The sequence below is a fragment of the Psammomys obesus genome, unplaced genomic scaffold (assembly GCF_907164565.1).
Source record: "Psammomys obesus unplaced genomic scaffold, mPsaObe1.curated_primary_1811, whole genome shotgun sequence".
Taxonomy (NCBI): domain Eukaryota; kingdom Metazoa; phylum Chordata; class Mammalia; order Rodentia; family Muridae; genus Psammomys; species Psammomys obesus.
This window is the reverse complement of record NW_026596152.1, coordinates 7808462-7828012: the sequence shown is the minus strand read 5'-3', so window position 1 is coordinate 7828012 and position 19551 is coordinate 7808462. Positions and strand designations below refer to the sequence as shown.

At 37.9% G+C, this 19551-nt stretch overlaps 2 protein-coding genes across 2 annotated transcripts in view; one reads left to right on the top strand and one right to left on the bottom strand.

Annotated features, from left to right (window-relative positions):
- Positions 1-717: 717 nt before the first annotated feature.
- Ncor1 (nuclear receptor corepressor 1) overlaps positions 718-19551 on the bottom strand; it is a 98048-nt gene continuing 79214 nt past the window's right edge. Inside the window, exons 18-22 of the mRNA XM_055594005.1 lie at positions 15808-15947; positions 14283-14409; positions 8538-9090; positions 5000-5129; positions 718-921 (exon numbers count right to left, since the gene is read on the bottom strand). Coding sequence (XP_055449980.1) covers positions 718-921; positions 5000-5129; positions 8538-9090; positions 14283-14409; positions 15808-15947 — 1154 coding nt within the window. The remainder of the gene's footprint in view (positions 922-4999; positions 5130-8537; positions 9091-14282; positions 14410-15807; positions 15948-19551) is intronic.
- Positions 3682-3953, top strand: LOC129666768 (NADH dehydrogenase [ubiquinone] 1 beta subcomplex subunit 1-like). Its single transcript, XM_055594008.1, has one exon. It carries the CDS (start codon positions 3702-3704, stop codon positions 3873-3875), a length of 174 nt encoding a protein of 57 aa, XP_055449983.1. The 5' UTR covers positions 3682-3701; the 3' UTR covers positions 3876-3953.

Here is a 19551-nt window from a genome sequence, read left to right as displayed (position 1 = left end):
AGGATTAAAGGCGTGCGCCACTACACCCAGCTCCATATCAGGCAAATTATTAAAATTTAGAAATCACTCCTCATAATGAATGTATCATGCTGCAACTGAAATGGGATGAATTAATTCAAACATATCATTTGAAACTGAATGATAAAGAGTGACTGTTCCTTCTATAGCAGTCTACACTATACATAAAAGCTGAGTCATGTATTATATAATATTGACTGTTCATTCTTTAACTTTACAACCCTAGAAAGATACATCTGTATTATTATTATATTCACTTTATTGATGAGAAAACTAAAGCTATGGAAGGCTAAATATCTTTGCCCATGACCACACAGCTAACAGGCTGAAGACAGTCAGGGTAAGAACTATCTATTATAAAAAGGTGCCTCCGTCACAGCAGTTAGAACATCACACAGCCACAGCTGACTTGCTTCAATAACAGAATCAGATTTTACTTTGAGAAGTCAGAGTAATGGAGGATAAAACATGGTTTTATACTTTCAGAGGAAGAATGAATTCAGAAAAGTTACTGGCTAGAATGCTATTACCAGCGTTACTGCTATCTTTCGGTAGTCACAAATATTTAGCAGTATAACCAGCATCAGTGGAAGAACTCTTCTGTCTGGAAAGATGTAATCAAGTGATTGAAATCACAAACAAAGCACAAGGACAGACACTAACTACCTAGCTTGATTTCCTTTGTAGTGATGGTTCCAACTACCTACCTTCCCATTCCCTGTTTGGACTCTTGGAAGTGCTACACGGGCTGGTAGAGTTTCTACATTCCAAGTCTATCTGTTCTTGCCTCTGCCGCTGTTCCTCCAGGAGTGCTGACTCGTGCATGGCCTTAATGTGCCGCTGGTAAAGAGCATAGCCACTTACAGGAGTTCCAATTGTTATACTACATGGGGTGCAAGAAACCTACAAGGAAACAAAAAAACCACATTGATATGCCAACTGCTAAAAGTAATACTTATTCCTGAAATGCTAGGGACTAAACTGATTTGACCATGTTTTAATTAAAGCACTCTTCAAAACTTCAGAACTGAAGTCACAAGAGAAATCATGAAAGCTGTGACAAAAGATACTAAATCCAGAAATTAAAGATCATTTGTCTAATCCAAGTCCTTATGATTGATCTGTCTTTCGGTCTCATCCCATTTTTCTCTCTCACCAATCACACTCACTTCTCTAGATTTACATGCCCCATGTGGCAGGAACTCAGAAACTTCTCTTTCCAAGAGATTCTACAAGTTCCACACTCTATATAATAAACTACCGACTTTTGAGTCCAGTTGAATAGCTCAAAGTAACTTTCTACTCAACAATGTGTTGTTCTCTCTTAGCACTCCCCCTGTTAGAAAAAGACCTGAGCAAGAAATGTGGCCATCATCCTTGGCATATCCATCTCCCCCAACTTTCCCTCCCCAAACTAACTCACCCAGACAGACTGTAACATGGGGAAACACTCTGATTTGCAATTCATTCAGTACTAGTCATTTCTTTCATAGCAAACAGCATTTGCCCCACACTGAAATTACAGTTTTTATCTTGGTTTCTGTTTGAGACAAGGTAGCCCTCACTATATGGTCCAGACCATTCCAAAACTTAGAGTAATCCTCCTGCCTCAACCTCTTGAATACTAGGATTTCAGGGGTACACAACCTGCTCAACTTGCAACTATAGTTTTCTTATTTCTTCATGATTAAATACTTCATAAACAACAAACAGCTACAAAAGCCCACAGAGATCTAAGATGATCTGCACCCTAAGCCCTACTATATATTTTGTCCTACCATGAGTGGACAAATATGAGTTTCTGACTTTATGTTTTACGTTACATGTGAACACAGCTTTTCCTCCTTGAGCCACAGACCCAAACAGTTTGGTTCAACGGAAATCTTACATCCTATATGGAGTCTCAAATTTCTACCAAAGACTTCTGCTTCTCTAATACACTCATAATACTTGGGACAACAATAAATGAAGGCAGTCATATACAGACTAATACTATGTTAACTCCATTTTTTAGAGGTGCAGTGGTATAATAAAGTCTGCCTCTGTGCTTGGTCAACATGTACTATTCTTGGACTGTGCAGAACTAAGACTCTTAAGCCAAAGGTAGGATGTCACTTCTAAACTAAGCATTTTGGGAGAATAAAGCATGAGTTCAGTTAGCCTGGGCTACACAGTGAGTTCCAGAACTACCTGGACTATACAGCAACTCTGTCTTAAATAAAAGAGTATGTTTATGGGCTGGAGATATAACTCAGTCAGTAAAATATTTGTCTTGAATGCACAAAACCCTGAGTTTGATCTCCAGCACTGGATAAACTGGGCATCCCCAGCACTCAGTAGGCAGAGTCAAATGGACCAGAAAGAAGTTCAAGGTTATCCTTGGCTACAACATCAACTCAAGGCTGGCTTGTGATATATCGCAAGAAAAATAAAAATAGAAAATTATAAAAAAATATTTAAAATGTCAGTGAGATGACTACTGGCTGGTGGCCCAGAAGACAAAGGCATGAATAGAGAGGCTGGAATTTTGAGCTGTACTCAGACCATCCAGGCCTATCTCCAACCTCAAGGTGAAGAAGAGGGTAGAAGTTCATGGACTTATCACTAACGGTCAGTGATTTAATCAATCATGCCTACATCATGAAACTTCAACAAACAAAACTTCCAAAGCAGCAGGGTTCAGAGAGTTCAAATTGTTAAATACATGGATGTTGGGGTTTGGTCTGACGCTTTTATTTTGGTTCTAATTACTAGGCCCTCAAGATGTGGTTACTGCCCGGATAGCCTATCCTTATTTTCTAAACCTGACTAAGCCATTATTTCTGATCAGTTGATTAAAGGCCTAAAACTTGGGCAGGGCAGAATGGGATGGGTGTGGCTAAGGTTCCCAACCTTTGGGAACAGGAAAATCACCACGGGAAAACAGATGGTGGACAGGAAGAAAGGTGGAAGAAGGTAACTACAGTGGAGAAGGAACAACGTAGGCTGGGAGGAAGAACTCCAATAATGGCGTGGAAAGGCCCAGATGAAGAATAAAAGCAAGTATTTATAAGATTATGGATGGATGGTAACTCAGGAATGGTTAAAGACGATGTCACTGGATGGGGCTGGGAGGTAGATGGTGAGGTTATTAAGACAGTGTGGGTGAAATATCTGCCCAGCCCAAGGTAAATAAGGCAATTATAAAATTTAACAGGTTATCTGTGTCTTCTTAATGTGATAGTAGGTAAAATAATACTACTACAACAATTACAGGGCTAATAAATAACATCATTTAGTCCAACACGTATTTTAATGTTATAAAACACATGGAGGTACAGACCCAGAGGAGGAAATTCTACATGCTTTCCCACACACCTTGACATATGCACCTTTTGAATTTGGAAGTTTCTTCATTGTACACTTTGTAAAAGGAATAATGAAAGTACTTCCTTAGGCTCTTTGAGACAGAAAGAATCAATGGAACCTGTGATTTGCAGCCTCAATTGAACACAAGTGTGAGTAACCTGGGAACCCAACACTTGCATGACTGGCATATGAAATAAGGAAACAAGCCCTTGTAAGTGTGTCTGACAATAACTTAGACCTGGTGTGGGAGAAAATCTCACACGTTTGGTATAAAAGGGTTGGGGAAAAAAGAGAGTTCATTGGTGGGGTCGCGCTTGCACCAAGCTGCAGTCATCATGAACTCATTTCAGCTGATTTGTGACCACTGGGTTCACATACTTGTCCCCGCGGGCTTTATCTTTGGATGTTATCTAGACAAGAGGGTTGATGAAAAGCTGACTGCCTTCCGGAATAAGAGCATGCTTTTTCAAAGGGAACTGAGGTCTAAGGAAGAAGTTACTTGGAAGTAAAGACTGGTTAAATCACTGAATGATCACATTTTACAAGTTGTAAAAGAAATAAAAATATGATTTAGATAAAAAAAAAAAAAGTTCATTGATAGCCAATGTAGGAAAATTCCTAAAACACAGAAAGGACAATGATAGTTACTAGAGGCTAGATAGTTGGGAGCTGTCGCGACAAAGAAAGAAGTGTTAAATTAGTACAGAGTTTCAGATTTGGATGATGACAAAGATTTGGTGATGAGTTTCCCAACACAGTGAGTAATACTTTGTACTACTGAAACTGGCTAAAATGAGTTCTGAGAAGGAGGACCATTGAATGTGTGGTCCTAAATGAAGCTTATAACCCCTCATTCAAGGCTCCAGGAACAACAATGAAGATGTGGGAAGAATCTGAGAGCTGAGTACTGTGAAATGGTGTATTCTAGACATGTGACATGGCTGTCACTCATGATTTCACTGCAGCTGTGGTTACTCAACAAATGTGTAGGCCTGTCAGAACTCCATTACTGATAAGCTATGAATTAATGAGGCTCCCTGCCTCCCTGTTAATGGCTGCTAGGTGAGTGCCACTTTCTTCAATGCAGATGCACAGAGGCTAGCCATGTTCCAGGAAGCAAACCCCCAACCACAACCATGCAAGCAACTCTAACTAGATTCAATAAGACCCTACACACAACCCAAGAGGGCAGGAAAGGGACCTGACAGAATGGGAGGAAACAGGGTAATGATGGGTTCAATGCCCAAAATTCATTACATACATAAGAAACTTTCAAATAAAAACTAGGTAGTCCTCCCCAGGGAAGAACACACCAATTGTTTGTCCAGTGCCAAATGGTCAACGCAGATACCATACATACAGGTAACCATTAGATTCCAAAGGTTATATGAATACGATTATAATAACAATGAATAAAAAAGAAGCTATAAATTTGAAGGAAAGAGGAGAGGGGTGGTAAATGGGAGAGTTTGGAGAAAGGAAAGGGAAAAATGTAATTAAATTACAATCTCAAAAATAAAAGAGTTAATTTCACATTTCCTGCCTTTTACCACAACATTTACAGAAATCTAAGAGCCAAGTAAAAGAGAGAATAAATTAAGACCATGAAGGGCTCTACGATTCCGACACTTACCATTGGTGGGATAACAGCAGCTCGATGCTGAAGCTGTGGCAGATCCAACGGATTTGGCTTAATAGGGGATGAGACTAGTATAGATCCAGTAGGATTTAACAATGAAGGCTTTGCATCCATAGGAAACACTCTATAATTGACGGTTTCAAAAAGATAAAAACACATCATTTTACTTGCAACTTCAAATGTAAAATCACCGCAATTCATTTTAAGAGTGAGTAAGAGAGAGACAGAGAGAAAGAGAGAGGGAGACCGTGCGTGTGTGTGTGCCACTGCTTTAATAAGATGTGAAGAAGTCTGGGGTGTAGGTCAATAGTAGAATACCTGCCTAGTATGAACATGGCCTTAGGTTCAAATCCTAGTACAACAACTAATAAATATTTGAATACACACACACAAAAAATAAGGGCCTATAGCACCAATTTTCCAGAAAAAGAAATTAATATTGATTTACAAGTTGATATTTATCTGATTTTAATTATATACATTTAATCAACAAAAAAAAAAATATTAACAAAACCCTTAAGAAGATAGGCGTGATAGTACATGCTTGTAATCCCAGCACTCAGGGAGGCAGAGACTGGCGGATTGCTGTGAGCTTGAGGCCAGGATGGTTTGCAAAACCCTGTCTCAAAAAAAAAAAAAAAAAAAAAAAGAGAAGAAAAAGAAAAGAAAAGCAAGCAAGAAAGAAAAAGAAAAAAAACAAAATCCATAAGAACGTTTAGCATCAATTTACTAACATACAAGCATATGTTGAAAACTAGTTCCTTGGACCAATGAGATGGCTCAATGACTTGTCACCAAGTCTGACAATCCCCAGGACACACATGATAAGAAAACCAATTCTCACAAGTTTGTCCTCTGGGCTACACATGTGCACTGTGCTATGCATGACTGCTATACACACACACAAAGTAGCTGTAATAATTAAACAAAAAACTAGTTCCCAATTATAGAATGTTTTCCTGGGATCACAGGGTAGAAGTATCTGCCTTTTAAATTTCGAGAATTTTACCCTAAATGAAAAATATTAAGAAGTGAAAACTACGTAGGTTCTCACATAGCAGATCACACAGGTATGTGTAACACTGCTCATTCAGTCCCTCCCTGTCAGCACCTACTTCACTTGCCTCTAATATATCCACACAAGCCTAGGATGTACAATATAATAACTTGTTATATTTTGCACACAATAAAATGGTATGTTATTTTACAGCTGTGGTCATCTGTCTCAATGCTAAAACGGTCACTGGCAGAGATAAACGTTTTTAATGTGTGGACTGGATGCTGGTGGCGCACGCCTTTAATGCCGGTGCTTGGTAGGCAGAGGCAGGATTAGGGAGAGCTTGACAGAACAACCTGGTCTACAGAGTGACTTCTAGGACAGCCACAACTAACAGAGAAACCCTGTCTTGAAAAACCAAAGTAAAAAGAATGTATAAAGAAAAATAAACTATAAATTATATTTTTAAAGCTGATATTAAAGAGAAAACTGAAAATATTTTAACATCTTAAAAGTTCTACACATTTTAGGCTTTCATTCAAAATTCACCATGCTTTTGGAGTAACTCTGCTTTTCCCAGGGAGTTTCTAAATTTTTGGTGGTGGTCGTATTGGGGATCAAACCAAGGATGTCATGATTGGCCACTAAGCACCTTGCAAACCATACTGAGTGACTGCTGTCATAGCTATGTCTCACAATGCTCACTTTCTTAGGTCACTGCCATCCTAATTTTTCTTCTTGTATAAATACAGTTAACAAACCTAACAGCACAAAACATGGATAATTGTTATTTCAGATAAAAAGGCCTTTTAAAAAGGGAACACCGCTTTATCCCATGTATATTACTCTAGCTAAAGAGTGGAGCCAGGCCTCAAGATGACTCAGAGGGCAAAGATGCTTGCTGCCAAACAGACAACCTCAAGTCAATCTTTGAGCCTACATAGTGAAAGGAGAGAATCAGTTCCTGAAAGCTGTTCTCACCTCCATATGGGACATGGACACACACAAACATAAAAAAATAAATAAAAACAAAAAGCTGGGACAATTAAAATATATTGTACACTATTATGAGATGAAAGAAATGGAATGAACTAGATGACCGTATTTTCCAACAAATGGATGGTTAGAGAAAAATCCCCATTTTATTTAATGCTTCCTAGTGAAAATTCTAGCACCTAACTTTATTGAGAAGCCACTAATCAGCATTAATGGAGAGCACTAAAACTTAAAAGTGTACAGTGATACCAGGACACATTGTGCACAAAAGCTGAGCTCTGAATAGGATCTGGCTTCCAATGAGAATTTTCATCTTAATCTTTTTTGAAAGTAAAAAAGCTTTACAGAGGAGGACCACACGTGCTCAAATTTCTAATTATGTTTTAGTCTTAATTCACGTTTGGAATCTGGAAAAAGCCAACATCTCTGATTACAGGTGATTACATTCTTTTAGAAGAAAACGGAACACCCAAATATCAAAAATTTTAAATTACTATTTCTGTAAAATGTCTTTATAAAAGTCCTGATACTTACTATGCATTTTCATTATTAATTTGCCCTTAATGACTGAAAATAGTTATAAATTCACTTGTGGGCTGGTGAGATGATTCAGCAGGTAAAAGCACCTGTCGAAAGCGCAATGAACAGAGTTCGATCCTTGGAATCCACATGGTGAAAAGACAAAGCCAATGACCATGTCTTGTGACCAGGATATTCATGCTTCCTGCCTCACAAATAAAATCTAAATAATCTGGTATTTTATTTCATAAATTTGAATAATTTAATATTATAACCAATATCAAAAATAGTCAATATAATGTCTACTAAAGTGTACTAAGTTATGATCTCCAGAATGCTCAGGGCTGCCTATGGCTCAGTGAAAGTGCTTGCACTGCACGTGCAATGCCCCAGCTTTGATCCCAGGCAATGCACAAAAAAATAATGGAAAAATGAAAATCCTCACAGACATGTCTTCAATACTGATACTAGGAGACAGGCCAGACCGGGCTACATACCAGCTCATACTGGGCTACATAAAAAAAGCCTACCGCCCAAGCCCCCAAAATAATAATAATAAATAAATAAAACATTTTCAAAACATTTCAAGAATGACATTTCTCCTTATACCATTCTCTTTAACCTACAACAGTGAGCTAGACAAACTTTGTTTTGATGTCAAACCAACTCAAACAAACCCAGAGTTAAAGGCAATGCCTTTCCTTTTCCCATTCTTCACCACCTACCACTTGAGCCAACCTCAGGCACCACAATTTGCCTGAGGTTTTTATTCACAACTGTGTAGGCTAAAAACCAAGCCCCCAATAACACCACCCCACTATCATGGACTACATGGAAGAATACAGATACAGAGCATATTTATCATTTGTGTCATTTATAAAAACAAAAAACGCACAACTGCTCAATATTAAAACCATGGACTGCTAGAGCTTGCCAGTATCTTACAGGAACCATCTCTGTGGCCAGAACTGTCCTGCCAGTCAGCCAGCAAGCAGCAGAGGAAACAAGGTCAAGTCTCACCTCTGCCTCTCTGGCTCTCCATCAACATCCTCATCAGCACTGCATGTGGCACTGGAGTCGTTGTCTGACTGTGGCTCAGGCCTCTGGATATTCATCTGCTCAGCTACTACCAAGTCTTCATCTGGAGCTGCGGTCTTCTCACTGCTGCTCTCCAAGTCTCTTTCTTTGGCATCGCCTTCACCTTCAGGCGCAGTGTTTTCTGGCACCCGCATTTCTGCGTCCACAGAGTCGACTTTGGTAGCAGCTGGTGGATCAAGAACAGAAGTGGCTTGGGCGCCGCACTCCTCGTGGTCGACATCCATCGGCTCTGCTGTCCCCACAGTGGCGCCGTCAGTCACCTGGGCCTTCACACTTTCACTTTCAGCTGGTTTTGTGCTTGGAACTGCTGAAGAGGGAGATGCACAGGGTGCAGGGTCAGTGGTGGCTTCAAGCTCAGCCACAGGTTCGGTGTTTCCTCGAGAAGCAGCATTTTCACTGCTGTCGTCACTGGGCTTGGCAGCTTCAACTGGTGAAGGAGAGGGAGCACTTTCTGTATCAGAACTATTGTCAGCACCTTAAAGATAATGATACAGCATAAAAATCTGATAATCAACAGGGTTCAGGTGCTGACAGAAACCATGCTTGAAAGCACTTGTTAGGATGAATTTGACTCCTGTGGTGACATCAGGGAAGAGCAGCTTCTTGCTAACATGCTCTAAAGGTATAAAAGTGAAAGATCAAATTGTCTTGACCTTCTGAGATTGAAAGTAAAAACTCTTTTAGATGTCTAAAAAAAATGGTTTATTTTAAAGACAAAGAAAGAAAGAATAACAAAACTATTCCATGAATGACAACATTCTGGTGGAAGATATTTTAATGTTAAAAAGTTAACATAAGACAAAATATATACAACAGCTCTGAAAACAAAGAAATATCTTTAGAAAAACAGGTTCACTTTGATGTCATTAAGTTTGTCCAGCTTGAGGCTTTTGTTTTTTATCAACTTGACACAAACTAGAGTTATCTGAGAAGAGAGAACTACAATTGAAATTGTAGTTCAAATTGCCACCATCAGACTGGCCATGTCTATGCCTGGGAGGTCTTTTCTTGATTGGTGACTGATATGGAGTGACCAACTCAATGTGGTGCCACCTCTGCTCATAAGGTCTTAGGGAGCAGAAGAAACTCCCGACTTTAACGTGAGCCAGCCAGTACACGCTCTTACAGGGCCTCTGCTTCAGTTCCTGCCTCCAGATCCCTACCCTGAGATCCTGCCCTGACTTCCTGCAGTGATGGACTGTGACCTGAGAGTTACAAGATGAAATAAACCCTTTTCTCATCAAGCTCCTTTTATCACAGCAATAGAAACCCTAACCAGGACAAAGTTATATTGTTGGAATGGAAAATTGAACATTATATGACCATCTGTGAATAAGTATTTTTAACGCAAAATATTTTTAAAACTAGAAATTCAGTTTTTCATCTATCCAAATATGTATGTACACAGAGCTGTTTGAAGTACTGGGGTATACACAGCATTGAAAATAAGTCAAATTATCTTTCTAAATTTTTTCCTCATGTTTATGTGTGTTTTGCCTGTGTTTATGATATACATGCAGCACATGCCTCAGGAGGCCAAAAGAGTGCATCAGAACCCTGGTACTAGAGTTACTAGTGATGACTGTGAGCCACCATTTGGTGCTGGGAACCTAACTTGCTTCTTCTGTAAAAGCAGAAAGTGTTCTCAGCCACTGAGCCATCATTTGAAGCCCTATAAAGTACACATTCTTATGGAGCCTGCCGAATAATAAATATTTCAAATATATTAGGTGATAATTGGTACAGTGACTATATAAACTACATAAGCAGTAAGAGGGAGGACTAAAAAGGATAAAGAGATGTCCTGAAAAGAGGCCTACAGGAAAGAAAAAAGTGAACCCTAGGTAGGTCTGTGACGATTCATGTACAGTTCTCACAAAGTGTCAAGGCTCAGAATAAAATTCTTTTGCTCAACAGAAGACCAGTGTGGTTGAAGCAGAGAACAAACAAAAATGTAATCAACAAAAAGCTCAGAGAGGCACAACAGTGAATTCCTGTTAACAGCCCTGGGCTTTCATTCTTGAGGAAAAGGAAAAGTGTTTCAGGCTTTGGAATAGAGAATAAACATGGCTGGATTTACATTTTACAAAGATAAACATTACAGCTGGGTAGTGAACAAACAAAAAACCAGAATGGAACAACAACTACAAAAAAAAAAAAAAAAACTAAGGAGCCCAAGCAAGAAAATAACACAGAGGAGAAACCACAATGGAAATAAGGAGATATGACAGGATATTCAGAATGTATGTAAAATAAAGCAGGCATTATTTGTTGATGGACTGTATGGGGTATAAAAAATTTTAGCCAAGTAACTAATGGTAATGGTAGTGAGAAAACACACCCTGTATAGGGCTATACTATTTATTCACTGCACACATCAACTCGAGTGTGGCCTCTAACAGTGAAACTATTAAAGGGTAGATGCATGAGCCAAGAGTTCAAGTAAAGCTTATTAAATGGTAGCAACTGCTAAAAGTCAGATAACAAAGTGATAAAAAGCTACCAGAAAGCTTGATATAATCTTTATTTTTTAGTGTACAGTGAGGAAAGTTGACAAATTACTTATCCTAAAAACATCAGAAGATCTCAATATAGCCGGGCACAGTAGTGCATGCCTGTGATCCCAGCACTCAGGGAGGCAGCGGCAGGTGGATCTCTGTGAATTCGAGGCCAGCCTGGTCTACAAAGTGAATCCAGGACATCCAGGGCTACACAGAGAAGCCCAGTCTCAAAAACAAAACAAGACAAAACAAAACAAAACAAAACAAACAAACAAACAAACAAACCTTTCTTAGTCATCCTCTTCGAAAGCACAGAAAACTACTTAGTATTTCACAAAGCACCAGTTAAACAGACTTTATTTTATTTTTAAAATCTATTTATAATTTATACAGTATCCTGCCTGTGTGTACACCTACAGAATAGAAGAGGGCATGAGATCTCATTACAGATGGTTGTGAGCCGCCATCTATACTTGAACTCAGGACCTTTGGAAGAAAAGCCAGTGCTTTTAACCTCTAAGCCATCATCTCTCCCTTCTTTTCTTTTATTAAGATTGATTTATTTTTATTTTTATTTGCCTGCATGAATGTCTGTGTGAGGTGTTGGATCCCCTGGAACTGGAATTACAGACAGTTGTGAGCTATCATGTGGATGCTGGTAATTGAACTCGGGTATTCCGGAATAGTCAGTGCTCTTAATCATTGAGCCATCTCTCCAGTCCCCTCAAATTTTCTTTCCTAAAAATAAGGATATAAACAGGCAAGCCCATAATGACTTAGAACAAGAATCTAAGAGCAAGCCCAGATTTTAGTAAAATTTCAGTTTTCTAGATTTAGCTCTTCTTACCCTAAATAAATACCCAGCTAGACATTTTAGAAAAAGATACACAGGAATTCTCCTGTCTATAATCAGCTGCCTTCGTTCTTTACTGATAAGAGCTGTGCCATATAATAAGGAGTGCATACATGGGACCTCTTTAGGGTTATCAGAAATCATGAGGTCATAGGTCATGTTAAATCCAGTAACTTTATTCTCTAGGACACTTTGAAAAAGAAGCTGCGCTACAAAGAAGCAAGAAGAGAGCCTGGAAATCTTTGGACAAGTGGATTTCTATTATATGGAGACTACTGTAGATAGCACAGGATATCCACAGCATGAACACCAGACCAAACTCAAACTACCTTCTTAAAAAACAAACAAACAAACAAACAAAACAAACTTTTACACTAAGATTAGCCAAAAACTAAAATAAAATAAAAAGAGGGGGACCTTATTTTGACTTTGTGCCCTTGCATGGTGGAGATCTTCTACCTTGCCCATGGATAAAAATGTATGAAACTGGGCTTGGGCTTTACTGTGGATTAAATCATGTTGCCTTCACATGTCCAATGCTGGGCTCCTAATCTTCCATGTAACTGCATCTGCTTTACAGAGGCAACTGACGTTAAATAAAGCCGTTAAGAAACTGTGATACCATCAGTGCACACATGGGGGAAAAATAAGGTAGCAGGGAGCCAGCCTATAAGCCAAGAAGAGCTCTCATCTGGGGCAAGCACTTGACTATGAACTTCTAACCTCCAGAATTGTAAAAATACATTTCTATAGTTTAACACACTCAATTCATACTATTCTACTATAGTAGCCGAAAGAGATTAATACAGCTGTCCTTTATCCACAGAGAGTACTATTCAAGACTGCCAGCAGAATCCTGAAACTTCAGGTGACGCTGACTCTGGTATATATTGGTATTCTCCTATACATTTCTATGCATTCATAAATACAATAAAGTTTAATTTAAAAATTAGGCAGAATAAGAAATAAAATAGAATGATTTAAAAACTGTAACTTAATAAAAGTTATATCGAAATGGTTTCTAACACTCAACTCATTAAATTTAACATTTACGATTTCTTAACCATGGTAACTGGAAATAGGTGAAATTAGTAAAAGTTCTATTCATATAAATAACTACAAGGAATAGTAGTCAACAGATAAACAGCTGTGAAATGATGTTCTAATGTTCTCATTAAAGAGCACTGATGCTTCTAAGCCTTAGAAGTAGCAGGGACTCATCAAGCTGCCCTAAACCAATCTCAGTTCTGATTCTCAGTCTTGTCTAAGGATTAACTTGCTCCAGTACTGTAAAATACTTCCCAGGCTGGGTTTGGTGGTGCACGCCTATAATCCCAGGAGTCAGGAGGCAGAGGCAGGTAGATCTCTGTGAGTTCAAGGCCAGCCTGGTCTACACAAAAGTGAGTCTAGGACAGACAGGGTTATTACATAGAGAAACCCTTTCTTAAAAAGCCAACCCACCTCAACCCTCCCCACAAAAAACATTTCAAATTTACAATTTTAAGGTTAAATGACAATAATGACTTAAAGAAAAAAAAATAAACAGAATCAGTATTACTAAGCTGTAGCATACAGAGCTTCCTAAGCTTATATAAAATACAGGAGCCAACAAGGAAATCAGCAAATAACTCTAATCATATACAATCTAAAAATCTAATTGACAATGAAACAAAAAGGAAGTGAAGTGTACATATATCAAACAATATTCTAAGAATCCTTACAGCAGAAGCACTCAGTTTACAAAGAAAATTTAGACAAATTGGTGAATATAAACTGAAATAAATTACTTATGCCTTTGTTTTTCTATAACTAGCAAACATCCAAATTCCACATTTCAGGAAGCTGTGGCGACCTGTTTAAGCAACTGTCCCTTCATTTCTTAGGTGGATGATTTTTCTGCTCGGTGTTCTAAATGTCATCCAGACTTATAACATGACAAGCTCAGTGTGATGTGTAAACCTTAAAATATAAAATAAATCAACCTCAAGGCAGGAAAAATCAACAAAATAGTAACTTATGCTAACAACAGAGTAAGTAAATTTGGCAAAGGCACACACAGAGGCAGCACAAAGTTAAGTGTCTGCAGAAGGAAGGTCCCTGTCAGGCTCTGCTGGTTGTACTTCCTGTACAATCTTAAGTACACAGAAATAAATACTTGTTGATCCAATGAATAAATATAGTTTCCAAATCTAGGCCATAAAAGCACTAATACACTATTTCCTCAGTGAAGCAATTCCTACATAATCAAAGACTAACCTAGAATTTCATATTTGAGGTAACAAAAGTCACACACAATTTAAAATTCTGAAATACCTTCACTATCTTCTGGATTTTCCTCTTCATTTGAGGCTTCAATATCTTCATCCTCTTGGGCAGAAACAGTGGAAGCAACACTTTCACATTGAGACACATCTCGTTCTTCACGGGGTTTTCGTGAAGCCTAAAGGTACAAAATAATAACTCAATTATTAAGAGTTAAATAACCCAAAGAGAAAAAAACAAAAACCATTTCATTCCTGAAGCAATATAGTATTCTAACAACTGCAAACAGTGGTCAGGAAGCATGTGGGTATGACAAATCTGTGCTTGAGGTATAGGAAATTATCTGGCAACCACAGATTGGCCTTTTGGGCAATGGATGACTTCTACGAAACCCACTGAGTTACCACTGAATCACACTGACATCCGTATTTCAGCACTTGAGAGACTGAAACAGCAGAAGGGTGTTCAAGTTCAAGGCCAACCTGCACTATACAATGAGACCTTGTTTCAACCCCTATACTGTCCAAAAAGTTTTATCTGAACTATTTTGGAAACCGTAAATTTTTGTACCACCCCAAGTTCATATAATAGTTTTGTGTTTTTTTTTTTCCCCAATAAAAAGGGATGTAATAGAGGTAACATAAACATGACATGTAGAAGAAAAAAAACCTGACTTTTTAAATTCCAAAATAGCTAGACATCCTAAATATACTGACTGGTACTTTTTTAGTCTTCTAGATAAGTAGACACATATGTACGTCACTGTATGCGCCTAAAGAGCACGCGTAACTGCACGTATTTACACATTCTACTTTAAAACCCGAGTTTTCAAAATACACTGAAGGTTTCCTGCGATAGTCTTTAAAACTTTTTCTATGAATGATTCTATAAAATATTTTCATTAATGTACAATTAAAATTAAAGTGCAATTAAAACTAAAGTAATTTTCTTTCTTTCTTTTTAATTTTTTGGTTTTCAAGACAGAGTTTCTTTGCATACCTCTGGCTGTCTTGGAACTTGCTCTGTAGACCAAGCTGGCCTCAAACTCAGAGATGCACCTGCCTCTGCCTCCAGAGTGCTAGGATTAAAGGAGTGCGCAAACACACCAAGCTTGAGTAATTTTCAATGCTTGATATTATTAACGGTACAATAAATAGTAAAGAGTTATACAACTGCATAGGCAGCAAATAATTCTTGCTACTACTTTTCCATTTCTTTTATGGTTAATGAGGGCAAACTTTGTTTTTGGTAAACTAAAATGGTCTATCTTTAAAATTATGTTATGCTAAGAGTTCTCAAATCTTGAAATTATGCAATGTGTTCTTGAGATCTTCTTGAAAAAGATTAGTAAGTAAACAACTGAAGTCTTTGTAACTAAAATGATTAGACTGAGAAGGTTTCTAACAATTGTATTTTAATTTATTGTAAGAGACAAGGTGTGTGTGCATGTCCATATACATCATAGGTATGGAAGCCAAAGGTCAGTCCTCTCTTTCCAATATGTGGGTCCTGGGGATCAAACCACTTTTAATTAAAAACTGATAAGGAAAAGACTTACCACTACTGCCCTACTCACTTTCTGTTTATGTTGCTGCAAAAGGCTGTCAAGATTGTGCCGCCTTTTATAGTTAAAATAGAAGTTTTTACACTGGGCTTCACTTTTAGTTCCCACCATCTTGGCAATGGCTGCCCAGTTACGACCATGTTCTACCAGGCCTGCATAACAGATCAAACATTAAGTAATCAATCGTATGTTTAAGCACACAAGAAAAATATTAAAGCAACTTAACTACTGACATTAAACTGACAATGTTAAAAGTATACTTTCAGGTATTTGTTAATATACTTCAATACTTACTGGTTCAAAACTCACTTATACTTACATCTCCCAAAATTTAACACAGGCTGGCTAAACCTTATCCTTTGCATAGATCTCACACAGGAATAAGGGTAAATCTAGATCTACAGTACTTGCAAACTAACTGGTATTTCTAGATCCTTAAAGATATTATTGTAATCATAAGTCAATATAAATTATTCAATGTATATGAAACTTATAAACAACCTTGTTGTTAGTAAATACACAAACAACTTTTAAAAAATTAACCATTAAAAGGGCTGGGAAATCTCAGGGTTAAGGCATTTGCCTAATACATATAAGGCCCTGGTTTCAACCTACAATAAATATTTAATATTTAATATTTTTCTAATCATACATACACACTAATTATATGCAAGCACATACATGTGTCCAAACAATACAAATATGAAATTTCATGGAGTGAAAAAGCTATATAAAATTAGGTACATAACAAATAGATAAACACAGATTTTGAAGGTTACTATAAGTAGCTCCCTTTATAATGAGAAGACGAAGATCAGCCAGGTATGGTGGCTTTTGCCTGTAATTCTAGTACATGGAAGGCCGACACAAGAGGACACAGCTCAAGATCAGGTTTTTGGCTACATAATACATTGTTTCAAAATCAAAACACACACACAAAGAAAGAAAATTAGGGGCTGGAAGGATAAGTCCATCAGATAGCACGTGCAGCACAAGCAAAGAAGTTGTACTTAAATGCGGACAACCACATGAAAGTGGGTATCGGGCTAGGGAGATGGCTCAGTAGGTGAAACTGTTCATACTGCAGGCCTAACAATCTGAATTCAATCCTAGAACCCACATAAAATGCTAGATATTCCAGCACTCTGATAGACAGTTGGAAGACAGTAAGGTAGCCTGAGTAGGAAACACAGCAACATGAACAAGAAAGACTGGTTCAGGGCTGGAGAGATGACTCAGTGGTTAAGAGCATTGGATGCTCTTAAGAGGACACTGATTCAATTCCCAGCACCCACACATGGCAGCTCACAACTGTCCGTAACTCAAATCTCAGCAGATCTGACTCCCTCAAACAAGCAGATATGTATGGCAAACACCAAATGTATATAAAAAATTTTTTTCTTAAGACTGCTTCAAAATAAACGTGTAAGAACTGAGTCCCAAAATGTTGTCCTCTGACCTCCATACATGGGCACAAGTGGGCACACATTCACACACAAAGAATAACAACAATTATAGATGACAGATAGATATATAGACAGACAGACAGACAGATGATGGATGAGTTGTTTCTGGTGGTACATGTTTATAATCCCAATACTGGGGAGAGACTGGACAACCTTGGGGATCACTAACCAAGCCAGTCAAGCCTAATTGGTGAGCCCCGGGTCACAGTGAAACAGTGAAAGACTGTCTCAAAAATCAAGGTATACAGGCTGCCAAGATGGCTCAGCTAGTAATCAGCTTGTCCGACAAGCTTTAAAAGCCTCATTCAATCATGGAACCATGCAAAGATGGAAGAGAAGAACAAGTTCCACCAAAATTGTCCTCTGAGCTCAACATATACACCACTCCATAACACCCATCCATCTACAACACACATACATATATATTAACAATAAATAAAAGAATTTAAAAGATAAAAAAAAAAAACCAAGGCATACAGTTCCTTTAAAAAACCCTAAGATTTGCTCTGGCCTCTACATGTACACCTGTACATATGTCCCAGCACTTGGGAGGGAGAGGCAAGGCAATCTCTGTGAGTTCAAGGCCAGCCTAGTCTAGAAAGCCAACTCCAGGACAGCCCGGTTCTATATTAAGAAACCTTATCTCCAAAAGAAAAAAAAAAGAAAAAAGAAGTAGTATTCCTTATCCAATAAATAGTGAGTAGATTAGTATCAAACAAGTCAACAAATGGATGGCTAGGCTACATATAATAACTTCTTTTAAAAAGTATAAGATAAATAGTGTTGATTATCTTTCTGTAAATTTCTATTTAACCTATAAGAAATTTCAGTTCTAAAAAAATAAAAATTAAAAAGAAAAAATAGACTAGAACATTAAGACTATCTCCCAGAACACAGGACAAAAAGAAATACAAAAACTAGAAGAGCAAGTGCACAGCATTAGAGCATCAGCCTGAGAAGTCAACATCCAAAAATGGGTACATGGACAGTAAAGAAAGAAAACCCCCAAGCTGAAAGATTCAGGTTCACAGCCCATAGATCTACTATGTCGAGGATAGAGCAGGTAAAGAGCCCAATAATGAAATATCTCATCGTGTTTTCAGAATCTTGGAGACTTCCAGAGATAAAAAAAAAAAAGCAGACAGGCTTTCACCATCCAGCACTGCATACCCATCTATCTCACCTCGTTCTAATGTAGCACTCCCCCTCCACAAGAAGCCAGAACATCTCTTATATACACACATGTATGCACTAAACAACAATGAAAGAAAAAAGAAGCTATGAATTTGATAGAGCGCAAGTCAGAATATATGAGAGGGTTTGGAGAGATGAAAGGGAAGGTGCAAATGATGTGATATTACAATCTCAACAACTAATGTGTGTACGTGTGGTGTAATCACAAGTGTGCATAAATCATGATATATATATATATATATATATATGGATGGATGGATGTATATGAGATTTACACTGTACTTGCGGTCAAAATTTGAGGAAAATAAAGGGATCACCAAGATGTCAAAAAAAAAAAAAAGAAATTTCAGTTCACATTCACATTACATTGCACTAGTAAACAATGTGGAAAAGCAAAGTCTATAAAGTGCTGCAGTGCAATAAAGACCACTGAACTTTTAAAGTAGCAGATACAGGACTGAAATTATTGTTTGCTTGGCCACAAACTTTGCAATCTCACCCCTGACACATTTTCTTTGGTGGTATATAATTAACTAGGTTCAGGCAGAAGGCCCAGTGTTTGCTGAACCAGCCTAATGACCCGAGATTGAACCCTAGACACCACATACAAAGCCAGATGCAGTAGCACATACCTCAGAAGGCCACACTCCTGTGTGAGTGTAGGAGGTGGGGAATGGGGCAAAACCAGAATTGGTTGGGAGCCTATCAATGCAGTGTAGAAAAAACACAACAAAGAGCCCCTGCCTCAAAAGGAAGATGGAGGGAGAGAATGGAATTCCTGCAACCTTCACATAGCATTCACTACATGTGTCATGCACAACACATACTAAAAAAAACCAATCATTAAAAGACTACATCAAATAGAAAACAAGGAACTAACCTCCATTCTGTTTAACCAATCATTAAAAGGAAGACTAAATCAAATAGAAAACAAGGAACTAACCTCCATTCTGTTTAATGCAACTTGTAAAGAATGGAAAGATAGATCTAAAACTCATAATTTAACCCTAAATAATTTCTAACACAGGTAATTACAGCTACTGTGGAAATGTGAAAATAATTCTCCGTTCTCCAATGATAATCAAAATAAAACTGC

What these genes read in the sequence shown, in the direction of transcription:
- LOC129666768 (XM_055594008.1), top strand. Translation starts at nt 3,702, where the DNA reads ATGAACTCATTTCAGCTGATTTGTGACCACTGGGTTCACATACTTGTC.